This window comes from Chionomys nivalis, chromosome 12 (genome assembly GCF_950005125.1).
Source record: "Chionomys nivalis chromosome 12, mChiNiv1.1, whole genome shotgun sequence".
NCBI lineage: Eukaryota > Metazoa > Chordata > Mammalia > Rodentia > Cricetidae > Chionomys > Chionomys nivalis.
In genome coordinates, this window is record NC_080097.1 from 63,190,954 (window position 1) to 63,207,032 (window position 16,079).

A 16,079-nucleotide genomic window follows, 5' to 3' on the forward strand; every position below is an offset into this window, starting at 1 on the left:
ATCGTTAGGAGTCATTTTTTGCTGCTTTCCTTTTGAAACTCGGGAAAGAAGTTGGAAGAAGTATCTATATTTAGATTGAGTTTTTTAAAAAATTGATTTATACTTATTTGAATGCTTACTCTTTAAACTTTAAAATTTTGAAATTACCCTTAATTAATCATAATAGTTCTTGATGTCTGACTCTTAATCCCTTTAGGTTTTAATTGAAAGGAAATCATCTTTACATTGTTAGTACCTTTCTTGGTTACTACGTCATCGTAATTGGAGACTCACAGTATTTAAGTTATTTTCTCTCCTTTGCTTCACTTTCATTTGGATCCCTGTTGTCTTTTATCTCCTGTGCTCTGTATACTTTATTCTGCTTTTCCCTCTTGCCTTGTTTTGTTTTTGTCGCTTGGTTACTGTGTAATAGTTAAGACCTGGTCCTATAACAGCCATATGTTAAGAATGCCAGCGTGGGGACTTGAGGGTTGTCTTAGTGATTGAGAGCATGTAATTTTCTCTTGCAGAAGACACAGGTTCCGTTCCCAGCATCCACATGGGTGACTGACGACCTTTTCTGGTTGCAGGGGATCCAACACACTCATCTGACCTTTGTGGGCACCAAGCACACATGTGGTACACATACATACATGCAGGCAGAAGTCATACACATGGATTTATATAAGTAATAGATAAAATTTATGTGTGACAATAGATTGGCAATTATCACATAAACCTCTGGCTATCTCAGTTTCTAGATTTTTGCCATTTACTTTCCAAATGGAATAAAAAGGAAAATCACCCACAGAGCTCTAAGGAGATGTGACTGTAGGAGGAATTAGAATTAGATAAAATGCCAAACATATTACTTTTTCTTCTTCCTCTTTCTATCGTGTGTGTGTGTGTGTGTGTGTGTGTGAGAGAGAGAGAGAGAGAGAGAGAGAGAGAGAGAGAGAGAGGAGAGAGAGAATCTGTCTCCTGGGTACAGTTATATATCACCACACTGGTTTTTATAGGATGCTCGGCGATGGAACTCAGGGCTTGTGTATGCTAGGCAAGCGCTCTACAAACTGAGCCATACCTTTTTCTTATAATAGCAGCTTAGTGCTTTTTTTGTATAAGACAGTGTTTAAAACTGTTTTAAACAGTTCAAATGCAAACAATTTATTAGGTGTTATTTGGTACCTTTCTGTATTTATTGATGCCTATTTTAAGTGATAGTGTAAACAATTCTTACCAGTTAGCCCTGAGGAGTCAGTAAAAACAGCTTTTAAGAAACAAAACTGTGGTACTTGTACCACAAACAGCAAAGTTTACAAACACCATGCTTCCTAAAAAGAGTAAGAACAAAATCCTGATGGACCAAGCTGGCTGACTGTTAGCCATGTTCTGAAGAGGATATTGATCAATAAACAACGATGGGCTTTGCTCCTAAGACTGAATGCATGGCCGGTAGTGGAAGCTGCAGTGACTGGTTCACTTCCATGTGTCGGGGTGAAGAAAGCACATGGTGACTGAAAAATGAGTGACCTTCTGAGTCAGACAGGGCGAGGTCTGAAGCAGGACTGCTACTGTTAACTGCACATGAATACATAAGAACAAGCCCTGCTACCATCCCTTGCCAGGGCTCACAGGAGCACCTAGAAAAATCTATGCTAATGTTCTTAGTCATTTCTTCATGGTTATATGACTCTTAATGTATAACAGTATGAATCATCACAAAGTGAGTTATTAAAATTGTGTCAAAATAAAAGTACTAAATTGGAATTTAAAGTAAGAGGTGGCCTCTCTATGACTTTCCTACACTGTTTCATAAATGAGCATAAATGTCTCTATTAAAGAATTTTAGAAACCTTGCCTAAGATTTTTATTCAACTTGAAAATGAATACTTGACAGTATATACATATATCTGTACTATATTTCATTCAGGATACTATATTAAACTATCTTTATTTTTGCACACATTATAAATTTATATACTTAAGTTATAACCATTTTGTTATTTTACTCATTCAGCTTAATATATGCAGCAGTATATTCTAAATCTTGTCTATTCTGTTGACCTCATTAATGTAGAAGAAATTTCCACTTTGCTTTCGACAAACAAGGATTTTTAATTTGCTTAGAGATTAAAATTTAATTGCTGGTTTTGTTGGAGGGAAGAATTGTGATATCAAAAAAAATCACAATATTTTAAGCACCAGAAAGATACATGGTTGGGGTTTTTTTTTGTTTGTTTTTTTTTGTTTTTGTTTTTTTTGGATTTTCGAGACAGGGTTTCTCCATAGCTTTTGGTGCCTGTCCTGGAACTAGCTCTTGTAGACCAGGCTGGCCTCGAACTCACAGAGATCCGCCTGCCTCTGCCTCCCGAGTGCTGGGATTAAAGGTGTACACCACCACCGACGGCCATGGTTGGCTTTTGAGTTGTTATGGTGTTAAGGTTTTAAAGAAAATTGTTTGTGTAGGTGTTATGGCTGGGTGTAGGACAGCATTGCTCTTTTCAGCTATATACTATTTTTGAAATCTAAAAGAGTACTTTTAATTGTTGCTTTTACTTATTTCTAATAGATAAAGGAAGCAGCAGACGTCATTCAGAAGCTGCATCTGATTGCCCAGGAGTTACCTTTCGATAGGCAAGTTTATACCCCAAGAGCATACTTGTCAATATAACTTATGGAATAAAATTGCATTTTCCTGTATTTTTCTTGCTCATTAAGGCAGCAAGAATTTATTGAGCACCTCATTTGTACAAGATACTGTGTAATATAATAATATATTTGAAGGGACTCATTGATTTTTTGAAAAAAAAATTAATGGAGATCTTTTAAATTGGCAAAGTACGATTTTGAATTTACTTATTTGGAAATTTGAGAACCAATGTTAACTTGGCTATTTAACTCTTTTTGTATTACTAGACCAGGGTTAAATTGGGGGTGTGTGTGTCTGTTACCTTTGAAAAGCCAGTGAAAGATACATAGTTTCTTCAGAAAATTAAGATGTATACAGATTGTTGTATATAATTATGTGGAATTTTATACTGCTCATAAAACCTATCCTAGAGAACTTAAGTTAAGAACACCTTTGTAATGTAAGGTCCTGGGCCATCACTAACTAGATTCTACCCTAAAATAAACTGTCCACTGAGAAAGAAATGCTCTTTCTGCTCTCTCATAAAAAACAGTTCCTTCAGGTGACTATATGAAGGAAATACAACTTTGTGTATAATATAGAGCATGCTTTTCATCTGTTGATACTTGAAAATCTTCAGGTACAGACAGATAGAATGTGGATATTTATTTTGATGTATTTAAAGCCTCGACTATTATTTTCCTAGCATGCTGTTAACCACCCCCCATATATTTACTTTACTCTCAGCTCTGTACTATCATAAAGGATGAACAGTAATAGTTTTATTAGTCACCCAAGAGTTGGAACACTACTTAAATGGATAAAATGTCTAAGTCAAGATTAGGTGGATATGTTAGCTGACTTCATTCTATATCCTACCTTTCAGTCTGATTTTTCTGCACCAGACTGTTACCATTCATGCCTATAGTTATCTCTTCTATTCCTCGTGGGTGGGGATGGGGGCGGAGATGGGGGTTCAGAATGCTGGGGAGTAAACCCAGGCTCTCATACATTTGACATGCCTCTAGCCAAGCCTTGGAGTTGAGTATTTATCCTAATCAGATCCAGTGTGTTCACATAGACCATTATAGCCATTCTGTTGTCTACCGTGACTTTGCTATAAGATTTTTGTATAGCCCTTTAAATGTGTTTCCTTTCTTGTCTGCTTTTAGCATCTTTTTTCTTCAAATGACCAGTTGTATAGGATCTCTCAAAATCAGTTTCCCTTGATGATTAATATTTGAAAAGTTTTTGGTGTATTTTATCATTTTTATTTTGTAAAAGTTGATTATTCTCCTATACTCATTTCCGAATTCTTTTATGGTCTCTTTCATTTTCCTAGTTTTAGAATAATTCATTTGAGGTTTTTATCATTTGTTTCTGCTGTATCATCTTATATGATCATTAAAAAAAACTTAAAACTTTACATTGCCATTATTCTTCACAATGGCTATTGAACTAGAAAGGACAGTAACCTGACTTTGAGATTGGCTGGGTTGTTATTGCCTCAGGTAGAACTCTTTCTTTAACAAGGGAATTGGTTATTACATGTAAATTTTCTAAATGAGAATAGCAATTTTGTTTGAATTACCTAAATTTATTGTCACCTGGCTTGTTTTCTTTCAGTATTCTCTTCCACAGCGTTGTCTCGTTTCTTTTCTACGGTGACGTTTTATTTTTATGGTTGTTTCCTATTTAAGAACAGTTAGGAAGGTAATACAAAGGGTGCCACAAATAACTGCAGCACTTCCCCCTTTGTATTGTTTTTTATTGTCATATTTGTCACAGCTCATGAACCTCATCATTGGCTTTCTGTTTCTCAGGTTTTCAGAAGTAAAATCCAAAATTGCAAGTAAGTGCAATCTATTTACTTAGCACATTCTTAAAAAAGGAAAAACTCACATTAAAAAAAAGCAATAGGTGAGAAAGTGGGAATGATACCATTGATCCATCCGATCCTAAAGTTTGAGGCCTCTTCCCTCACAATAACAATGACCAGTTTCCGGGCTATTCCACTAGTACCTTGTTTGCATATTGTTGTATCTTTCTATATTTTAAAATAACTGGAAGCATGTAACTTTAGACTTATTTAGCCTAACTATGCAGTTTTAGAGATTGTGTTCATTTAATGTAAGGATTTTTCTTTTGAATTGGGAAGACATAAACATTTCAATTTCTGTTTAGCTATTTTGTTCCTTATATGGTTATAGTTTTATTTGAGTGGGGGGTATTTTGTTTTGTTTTGTTGAGACGGGGTCTTATTATATATCCCTGGCTATCCTGGAATTCACTATATAGACCAGGTTGGCTTGAACTCACAGAGATCTGCCTCTGCCTCTGCCTCCTGAATGCTGGTGGGATTAAAGGTGTGTACTACTACACCTGGTTTAAGTCAATCTTTGGGTTACTTTTTAAGCCAAACCCATGCTTCTAGATTTTTAGTATGCTTTACCTGTGTTCACTGTTAAGTAAGCCATTTCTCAGAAAGCCAACGACCTGGTTTTTTCTTATCTTACAATAAGGACATGTATAGATATTTGGATTCCCTAGGAATATTTTTGATCACTTTAAATTAGTTCATGGTTCAAATAATAAGTAAGAATATGGCATTAAAATCAAGGGCCACATACTATCTTAGGATAAAATTTGATATTTGACTGTTATTCTTTGTAGAAGTATCTAAGCACTAGTAAAGACTTTCTAGTCCTTATACTTTCCCTGACATTAAAGATTAAGGATTTTTTTTCTGTATTTTCCCATCAAAATTGGTATCTGAAAGGGTTTTTTTTCTCTTTCTCATTTTTCTTTCATTTAAATATCTTGTCATCTTTTGGTTTAAGTAATATTTATAAATGGCTGTTATGCCTCGAAGAGCTCATCTGTTTTACCAGTGTGTAAGCTTTTGTGTCCTAAAATCCAGATTTTTGTACATCAGGATGTTGTATGAGCTAGATTTGTTGTTTGTAATCTCATGTTTTTGTAATTCTCCCAAGAAGATAGACCCATAACCACTTTAAATTTTGTAATATTTCTAGACTTAGATGGCTGTATGTAAGTTGTATACTATATTGTCATGATTCAGTTGGATGATTTCCTGGCTTTAGGTAAATACCATGATTTGGAATGCCAACTGATTCAGGAGTTTACTAATGCCCAAAGAAGAGGAGAGATCTCCAGGATGAGGGAAGTAGCTGCAGTTTTACTTCATTTCAAGGTAATGTTAAGATTTTAACTCATGATCAGTCTCCAAGTTCCTGAAGATTTTATATTTTATGTCCCTTGATTTCCCCGAATTATTATATAAGACAGAATAACTTTGTAAAAAAAAAAAAAAGAATAACTTTGTTTGATGTTTGTTAAATGTTACTTAATATTTTTTAAGGCTTTTCTGGTAATATTAATGCCATATCAAGCAATATAAATAGTTGGTGAAAGAAAATCATGTCATTAGCCTTTGTGCTTCAGGTATATCATTTTCAATAAAAAATGTTTATAAATAAAAAATAAGAAAACCTGAATATAAATATCTAGTGGAAGATATGAACCAAAGAGTAGGTGCACTGTGACTAGAAATAGGGACCTGAAGATCTCAGATGCTGAAGACATACATGTGTATTATGGAGCTGTCTTCCTGGAGCCTGAGCTGGAGAGAAAATCCTCATTGAAAAATTCTATTAGTTTAATCATAGAAGATAGGACAAGATACCCATGTTAAATTACTGGATGGTTCACTACCATTATTTCATTTTATATTTGATGACTGCTGATCATTCACTGGGGTACAAGATGTAGTTTTATTACATATAACACTTCTGCTGAGACTGCTATTATAATTAGAACCAGACAATAACATTGTTTCTCTTTATAGGGTTATTCCCATTGTATTGATGTTTATATAAAGCAGTGCCAGGAGGTAATTTTACAGTATATTTTTGAATTCTATTTTATACTAATTTTTATTTTGAAGCTATTTATAAATAATATATTAACAATGTAAATTACCTCTGTCATTTAGGGTGCTTACTTGAGAAATGATATATTTGAAGATGCAGCAATACTCTGTCAGCGAGTGAACAAGCAAGTTGGAGATATCTTTAGTAATCCAGAAGCAGTACTGGCTAAACTTATTCAGAATGTGTTTGAAATCAAACTACAGGTAACTTTAAACAGTAATAAATTAAATAGTTCTTAGGGCAATGTATTGTTTTTTTCAAGATTTTTAAAATTTATTTTCATTAATGCATATGAGTCCAGGTACCCACAGAAACCAGAGGTGTTAGATTCCCCGGAACTGGAGTTACAGGTGATTGTGAGCCATTGGATGTGGGTGCTGTGAACTGAAGTCAGTGCTTTTGGAAGATTTTTTTAAATAATTAAGTTAGCATATCAAGAAATGGGTTTCATTTATAGCAACTTGATGTGTTCTCCTTTTTTCTTGTGCTGCTCCCCTGCCCTGGGCCCTCCTCCTCCAAGCTGTCCCTCTGTTCCTCATAGAAGCCCTCTGCTTTCACCCTCTATGTTCTCAGCTCCGTTAAGCTCGCTTCCTACCGGCTTACCCCTTTCTAGTTTTATGACTTACCCACAGCATTCTCATATCATTTTAAATCTAGGTTTCATAGATAAGAAAGAATGTGATATTTGTGTTTGTAAGTTTGGTTTATTTATTTAAGTTTGGTTTATTTATTTAACATAATGATCTTGAAATTATATAATTTAGTATTTCTTCATTCCTAAGAATGTTACTTTCCCTTTTAGAGTTTTGTGAGAGATCAGCTAGAAGAATGCAGGAAATCGGACGCTGAGCAGTATCTCAAAAGTCTCTATGATCTGTACACCAGGTATGTGCAGACAGGGCCTCACTATCTCTAGCTAGCCTGGAACTTCCTGTGTAGATCAGGCTGACCTCAAATTTACCGAGGTCTTTCTGCCTCTTCCTTGTGAATACTAGACTGTCACAACATGTGTGACTGCCTTGCTGAGGTATGTTGTTAATTATTAAACAATAGCCATACATTTTATATTTTCTTTCTCTTTCTCTTTTAATAGAAAATAGGAAAGTATTCAGATATTTGTCAGATAGCACTGTCCCTTTTTGCAGTAAGTGCCTGCCTGTATAGATTGGAGGTACACAAGAGCAGAATTCTTACTGTTGTAACAAAAGACCTTGTTTTAACTGACTTGAGAATTTCATTTGCGATTTATGAGCTAGTTTTTGTCGTATTTTTGTTGTTGTTTTACTTTAAGAATTAGTACAGATACCGGGCAGTGGTGGCACACACTTTTAATCCCAGCATTCCGGAGGCAGAGGCAGGCGGATCTCTGTGAGTTTGAGGCCAGCCTGGTCTTCAAGAGCTAGTTCCGGGACAGGCTCCAAAGCTACAGAGAAACCCTGTCTTGAAAAACAGGAACAAACAAACAAACAAAAGAATTAGTACAGTTACATCCATCCCCAGTCTCTTTGTTTTGGGAGAAGGTTCATCCTAATAAGCATTGAAGAGAGCAATACTCTCTTCAATGGTGTCCACATGGACAGACAGAAATGATGACCAGACAGTAAATTCTTCCTATCACGTGAGTACTTGTGGTGGAAGGCTTTAGAACATACCTTAGCTGCTCTCCATTTTTGCCATTCCTATGCTAGTCATTGCTTCACAGCCTTTTTCCCTAGGTCATCTCCAGCATTTTATGTCAGTTTTCAAAACTATATTATTTGTAATATTCTATTCTGTTTCGTGTATAGCTTTATAAACTGCTTTCTATATCTTAAGTAGTCTCCCAATATTTCAGAAATGAAGGTTTGATATAAACCCTTAAAGTTCCATTATGATATATAGGATCTATAATGTTGTTCCTGTATCTAAAAGATATATTAATCTTTTTCTTTCTCTTTTCCATGAAAAGAACCACCAGTCTCTCCAGCAAATTGATGGAGTTTAACTTAGGTACTGATAAACAGACTTTCTTGTCTAAGCTTATCAAATCCATTTTCATTTCCTATTTGGAGAACTATATTGAAGTGGAGATTGGATATTTGAAAAGCAGAAGTGCTATGATCCTACAGCGCTATTATGATTCAAAAAACCACCAAAAGAGATCCATTGGCACAGGAGGGTAGGTTTCTAAAAATTGAATGTAGTTAAAATGAAATTGTTAAGAACATTAAGTTTGGGTAAAGTTAGTAACTATTAGCTGCAATTAAGATTTTCTGTGTACAGCTCTTCATACTGTATGTACTATTGACCAAATCCTACTCTCGACTGACACACTGAAATGGTCTAAATAGCATGATTAAAATGTAAATCAAGCCAGGTGGTGGCAGCGCACATCTTTAATCCCAGCACTCGTAAGGCCAAGGCAGGAGGATCTCTGAGTTCAAGGCCAGCCTGGTCTACAAGAGCTAGTTCCAGGATGGCCAGGGCTACACAGAGAAACCCTGTCTCGATAAACAGAAAACAAAACAAAACAAAAAGTAAATCAAACACTTCTCAATCAAAATAGTAAAAGATAATATAAAGAATTCTGTAGTTTAAGTTCCTTTCCAGAGTTAATTGTTCTGGGTTATTAACTATGAATCACATCATTCAATATTAAAGCTGTGAATGAAAGAGCAAACACTTTATTTACATTTTACGCAGCCCTGAATTGATGATCTTTTTTGGTTATCTGAACATAAAACTATTAGATTTATACTGTAAAGTCTGAGAATTTGCATATGAGAAGAGAATTTGCTGTAAAGTTGGTGACAGTCATTCCCAGATGGGACCTAGCAGATCCAACAAGGAGGACTAGCCTCTGTGCTGCCTTCCATAGGGTCCACACCTCTACACCAGGCTGCTCTTGTTGTGGTTAGAGGTTGTAATAGTGAACAAAGATTAAGACTTGAATGCCATTAGTAAAGGAGTGAAGATCTCGGGCTGGACATGGCTCAGCTGGTAAAAGAGCTTCTGGTGCGAACCTTAATAACCGAAGTTCCGTTCCCAGAATCCATGGTAGGAAAACTGACTCCTGAAAACTGCCTTCTGAGCTGTATGAGCCTGCACACATGCATACACACATATCTAATACATTTTAAAAAGAAATTCTTGAGTTTTCATGCTAAATCAAAATCTTTTTATTTCAAAAAGTAAAAAACCTAAAGAATAAACATAAGACTTCAAAAACTGAGTTCACAGTAGCCTGAGCTATATATTCTAGTAGCAAAAGTAATTTAACCTAGAGATATGTACATAATAACAGGTGACCCTTAATCACTAAGGAAAGCTGTTACACTTAATAGGTCTAGTTTAATATAGTGAAGATATGAGCATATATTTAAATGGTTGTGTTTTTAAAAGAAGTACTAAAATTTTAAGTCTTTCTTTTTAAACAAGACTACTTTTAGTTTTTTGTTATTTAGAATAGCTCCTTGAGGGAGAAGAGTGATCCAGGTAGGATTTCTGACATCCTCATCTGGCTTTTTGTGAGTAAACAGGAGCATGCACCCAGACATACTTGTGCACGTGCACACCAAAGTTCAAAACCTCAAATTTATCCTGTCTTGGTGAAAGTCATTAAAAACCAACTTTTATAATTAAAATGTTAATCTCTTGGTTATTGGCTCATTTTGGGTTTTCTTTTCTTTTTGCCGATATGCATTAAGTTTGAGCATATTTGCAGTTAAAATCTAAACATAGTAAACTTCTCTTTTGGTTTGTCTTTATGATGTACTAGTATTCAAGATTTGAAAGAAAGGATTAGACAACGTACCAACTTACCACTGGGGCCAAGTATTGATACGCATGGGGAAACTTTCCTATCTCAAGAAGTGGTCGTTAATCTTTTACAAGAAACCAAACAAGCCTTTGAGAGATGTCATAGGGTAAGAATAATAAATTAATTTTTAAGCTATAATTGTATATTTCAAGTTTTGTCTCATTTATAGAAAGATAAAAATGTACTTCTTGATTAGGACCAAGTAATTTTTTTAGTATTAATTTTTAATTGACACAGTTTATACAAATTGCATGTACCATATAGATACCATATGAAGTTTTGATAAGAAGTGTACATTGAGTAATATTCAAATCAGGATGAGCATATATATCCTCATATTCATCATTTCTTTGTGGTAAAAACATTCAAAATTTATTCTAACATTTAAAACTATAGAGTATATTGTTAATCTGTTGTCGTCCTGCTGGTGCAGTAGAATCTTGACCAGCCCTTTTCCATCCCTCTCTACTTCTCTCCACACTTTCCTCGGCTGCGAGTGACCATATTCCACTCAACGTCTGTGAAATTCCCTTTAGTTTTGGCCTATGGGTGAAATCGTACAGTATTTGTTGTTCCATGCTTGGCTTAACTCACTTAACAGAATGTCTTCCAGTTCCTTCTCCATTGTGCAAACAACAGGATTTCATGGCTTTGATGGCTGAACAGTATCCCTTCGTGTGTATATATACAAAATTTTCTTTATCTGTCGTTTAGTGGACACTTAAATTGATTCTGTTTCTTGGCTGTTGCAAATATTGTTGTAGTAAACGTTGAGGAAGAGACCTGGTCAGTCATTTTTATCAATTTAGACCATGAAACTATATGGACAAGTTCAACAGAACTTCCATATACGGGCTGCCCATGCATGCTTCAAAAAATTATTGCCCGGACATAAATTTCAATTCAAAAACATTGGAATGCAGATCCCTCTTCAACAAGCAAATTTCCTTTCCTTTGTTTCTGTACCCAGGAGGGGACTACTGGGTCTAATGCATTTGAATCTCTGTAACACTTTCCATAATGGCTGCTCACATTCCCGCCTTCAGTAGAAAGTGTTCTCTTTCTCCCTGTCCTCTCCAGCTTGTGCTCCTTTTTGTCTTTTTGCCTTTGTAATTGGAGTAAAATGATAACTTGCTGTAATTTTCTTTACTATTTCTCTGGTGACTAATGATAGTGATCATGTTTTTATTGTGTTGAGTTCCTTATATGCTCTCCATATGAATTTACAATTATTAGATTGTATAATTGCAAATATTTTCTTTTTATTCTGTAAGTTTTCTTTCATTCTTGGCTGTTTCCTTTGCTGGGTGGAAACTTTATAGTTGAATATACTTTGTCTGTTTTCACGTTTGTTTACTTTGCTTTTGGAGTCTCATTCAAGAAGCATTTATCTATTCCAGTGTGCTGAAGTATTTCCACTTTTAGCACAATTAATAAAAACCCAGAGACAGATATTGGGGTTCAACCTGAAGATCAGAGAAACAAAGCAGCCAAATCACTAGAGAGCTCTTACTTCTATGAAATCTTCAGACTGAAAGAGAGCGAGTTCCTTGTCCCATCCTGCCTTATAATCATCTCTAGTGCTGGGTTTAAAGGCCTCTATGGCTTGTTAGTGTGACTTCTGGTATTAGGTGTGTGTGCCTCCACTGCTTGGCCTGTATGACTGACTAGTGTGACTGTTTTGTGTTCTGATCTTCAGGCAAGCTTTATTTATTAAAGTACAAATGAAATTTCCCTATGTGCACTATGTTTTCCTGTAGTTTCATAATTTGAGGGGTTCCACTAAGGCTTTAATTTATTTTGAGTGAACTTGTGTCTCTTATTAGAGACAGTTAGTTGTACGTATCCACATATTGTCCCACATCAGCTGAACAGATTGTTTTCTCTATTTGTGTTAAGATTTTTGTCAGATTAAAAAGAAACTTCTGTGTCCATGCTGAGGCAACACTAGCCTGTGCAAATAAATGTAACTGTTTAGGAAGTAGTTTGATAGTATGTCCATTTAGCCAGACAGAAACAATAGATTCACCACTAAGGTCCATGGTTTTCTAGGCCATGGGTCTTTGACCCACTTCACAGAACCAGGCATGAACTCACTCATGTGGAACATGCATTGAATCCTGTAGTTGTGTTTTTTGGGTTTTTTTAATTAATTTATGTATTTATTTGGTCTTTTTGTGTTTGCTCTTTGGCTTTTTTGGGTGCCCACCCAGCTCTCAAATAAATACACACTTGGAAGCATATTCTTACTTATGCCTGACATTAATGTTGCTTATTTCTAGCCAACTTTTCTTAACTTTAATTATCCCATCCATCTTTTGCCTCTGGGCTTTTATCTTTCTCTATATCTGTATACCTTTCTTTACTTCTTATTCCGTGTCTTGCTTTGTATCTGGATGGCTGGCCCCTGATGTCCTCCTCTCTTTCTTTTTCATGCTCCTCAATCTTCCCAGATTTCTCCTCATACTTACTCTATCTGCCTGCAGCCTCACCTATCCTTTCTTTTGTCTTGCTATTGGTCATTCAGCTTTTTATCAGGCCAATCAGGTGTTTTAGACAGGCAGAGTTAAACAAATGCAACATAAAAGAGCACAACACATCTTTGCATCAGTAAGCAAGTTTTCCACAGCATAAACAAATGTAGCACATCTTTACTGATAGTCCACAGCAGAGTCCCAGTGGAGCCCAACAGTCACGTCCATGACAGTCATAACACTGGTGGGCAATCTCATTACTCATTCTTGGTCTGTTTAGGTTTCTCTTTCTTCATGATAAGGAATGTGTTCAGGAATTTATCCATTTCTTCTAGATTATCAAATTTGTTGGCATATCTTTATTTATAATAATCTTTAATTCTTTGTATTTTGTGGCATCCATTATAATGTATACTTTTCCACCTCTGATTTACTTATGTAGAATTTTCATTTTTCCTTTTTTGAGATCGCCTCACTCGGTAGCCTGGTTGGCCTGGAATTCACAGAGACCCTCTGCCTCCTGAGTGCTGGAATCAACAGCACTGACTCTTAGTCTGTTTGTTTTGTTTCTTTTATTTTTTTGAGATTATAATATAATTATATCATTATTCCCCCTTCCCTTTTCTCACCCTTCTTTGCTCTTTTAAATTCATGGTTTTTCCATAATTGTTGTTATATACCTTTATGTAAATACATAAATATACCTAAATATATGAATACAACCTCAGTCTGTATAATGTTACTTGTATGTATGTTTTCAGGGCTGACATTTCTATTGGTTTGCACTTCCTTGGGGAAGACTGTTTCCCCCACCCTCATCATCCCTTAGTTGCCAGCACTTGTTTGTGTAGGACTGAAGCCTTTGGTTCCTCCACCCCACCCTACCCCATGTTAGCATATCTGTTGTTGTCCTTGTTCAGCTCATAGGTAGGCTTTCTTGTGAATGAGACTTTATGAGTATAGCTTCTGACATTTCTAGGAGACATAATCTCATAGCAAACTTGAAATCTAAAAATCAAAAGTAGTAATAGCTACATTAGATTTGAAATGGTGAACTTTTTAAAAGTCCGTGTTCTTCTGGCTCTTATAATCTTTTTGTTTCCTCTTCCATAACCATACCTGAGTCTAAGCAAGGTGGAGGAATTGTCTTGTAGATGTATCCACTGAGACTTAAGTATGTTTTTAAAAACATAGTTATTTGTTGCTGTGAACTTCTTGCTAGTACTGTTTCATCTACAAGGTTTTGGTTTGTTTTATTTCCATTATCATGTATAGCAAGACATTTTTAATTTCCTTCTTTATTGCTTCATTGATGGTTTAGGTATTTAATTTCCATGTATTTGTATAATTCCCAAAGATTTTTTGTTTTATTTAGAAAGATATTCAACTTTTAAGAAACAAAAAACTCAAACAAAAACAAACCCCAGAACAAATGCTTAAAGGGAGTTCTTCACACTGAAATGAAGAGATGTGAACAAGATGAAAACACCTGCATTTGTTCTGGGGTTTGTTTTTGTTTATTTGAGTTTTTTGTTTTGTTTTGTTTGTAGGGGAAATATGGTAGTGATAAATATTCTCAGTGTTTGTTTGGAAATGTCTCTTCTCTTTGTGTCTAAAGGCTAGCTTTGCTGGGTATAATATTTTTATTGTCTAGCTTTGCTGGGTATAGTATTTCTGTTGACAGGCTTTAGTTGTTAGGGTTTTTTGTTTGTTTGTTTTGCTTTATTTTTCTTCTCTCTTTTTCAACATGTGAACATCTTAATCTCTTTTGGCTATTAAAACTCTGCAGTTCTCCAGTTGAGTGACTGAGTGGAATTTAAAAATAAAAAAAAGGACCCAGATACATACTACAGGAAGGTAGCAAAAAAAGCCACATTTCACCTCTAAGGACAGATTTGCACTGTTGATCCCTTTACATGCTATTTGTTTCCTTTTTTCTTGTCGCTTTAAGAATCTTCTTGTCTTAAACCTTTGAAACTTGTTTATAACCTTTGAATCTTGAAGTATAAACTCTCTATTCTTGCTTTCCCATCCTTGAATCCTATTAGCCTGAATATTTGCTCTATTAATGCTTTTCTGTAGTTCCCATAATCTTTATATTCCTACTCCTTTTGTTCTTTTCCATATATATTTGGTTTGGGAGGTAGCTGACTCTTCAGCTTGTTTCTGCTAATGATGCTTTTATCACATTTTTCATTTACCATGCTTTTAGTTCCAAGATGTTTTGGTTTTATAAATTATTTCATTTTTCTTTGGCAAATTGCAGAATTATTTGCATATATCTTCTTGAGGTTCCTAGAATTTCTTTAAAACATCTACTTTGTGTTTTCTGTCTTGAGAGATCACACACTTTGGTTGGCTCTGTTTTGCCTTGTTTTGTTCATGGTTGGGTCCCTGAGAACTCTGGGTGCTTGTTGGCCTACAGTAGTGTCTGCATATTGGAAATTTAGATGCTTATTACTGTCATAGTAATCTTCCCTTGTATTTTTATACTCATTCTTCCACAATAATCTGTTTATTATCTCCAACACCTTGGTCACTGTCCTTGTTTTAACACTAGATGGCACCCTATGTCTAGATTTTTGCCAGCTCTAATTCTCTTACTGTCATTATTTCAGCACTGGAGAGGACTTCAAGCTTGAATCTGTCACAAATCCAGAGTCATACTATAAAGCTGACATTAGATTGTTAGTGAGAAAGACCTAGACATTAGGCGTTCCATAGAAAGGTAATGAATACATCTTTCTCCTGCGAGCCAGGGTAGGCACAAAACCTGTTTCTACAGTTGTTGTCATGTGTTCAGCACTGCAGGGTTCTTGCCCATCACTCCACAGCTTTGCCCTTGGATGTCTAGTCTATGCCTCCAAAGTGATAATTTACAGCCAGCTCTGTCTTCTTTTTCTAAAAGAAGTTACTGTCTTTGCTGTCACAGATACAGTAATACTTGGTCTTACTCAGAGCTCACAGTCCATTGAAATGAGTGCAGCACAGAGATAGGGACAAAGGTTCACACTGTTGTGGTCTTCCCAGTCCAGTCTCTGTCTGTGGCCTGGAACCTCTGCAGGTCTGGCGGTGTATACGGCTGACCCACCCGATGCTAGGACAGGCGTAAAGGTCCCACCTGTGGGCACTAGGCTCAAGAGAGGGTCTGTTGTATCCCATCTCGTGTTAACTTTTACCAGTAGGCCTGGCATTCAGTTCTGAGGAAAATTTGTGTGCCTAGTTTCCTGTCTTCCTTTAGC

At 35.7% G+C, this 16,079-nt stretch overlaps 1 protein-coding gene across 1 annotated transcript in view; it reads left to right on the plus strand.

Moving 5' to 3' along the window:
* The window catches only part of Exoc5 (exocyst complex component 5), a 64,664-nt gene that overhangs the window by 30,530 nt on the left and 18,055 nt on the right, over nucleotides 1–16,079 (plus strand). The window contains exons 5-12 of the mRNA XM_057786044.1: nucleotides 2,552–2,616; nucleotides 4,435–4,463; nucleotides 5,716–5,825; nucleotides 6,480–6,524; nucleotides 6,627–6,767; nucleotides 7,367–7,449; nucleotides 8,513–8,722; nucleotides 10,322–10,469. Of these exons, the coding sequence (XP_057642027.1) occupies nucleotides 2,552–2,616; nucleotides 4,435–4,463; nucleotides 5,716–5,825; nucleotides 6,480–6,524; nucleotides 6,627–6,767; nucleotides 7,367–7,449; nucleotides 8,513–8,722; nucleotides 10,322–10,469 (831 nt within the window). The remainder of the gene's footprint in view (nucleotides 1–2,551; nucleotides 2,617–4,434; nucleotides 4,464–5,715; nucleotides 5,826–6,479; nucleotides 6,525–6,626; nucleotides 6,768–7,366; nucleotides 7,450–8,512; nucleotides 8,723–10,321; nucleotides 10,470–16,079) is intronic.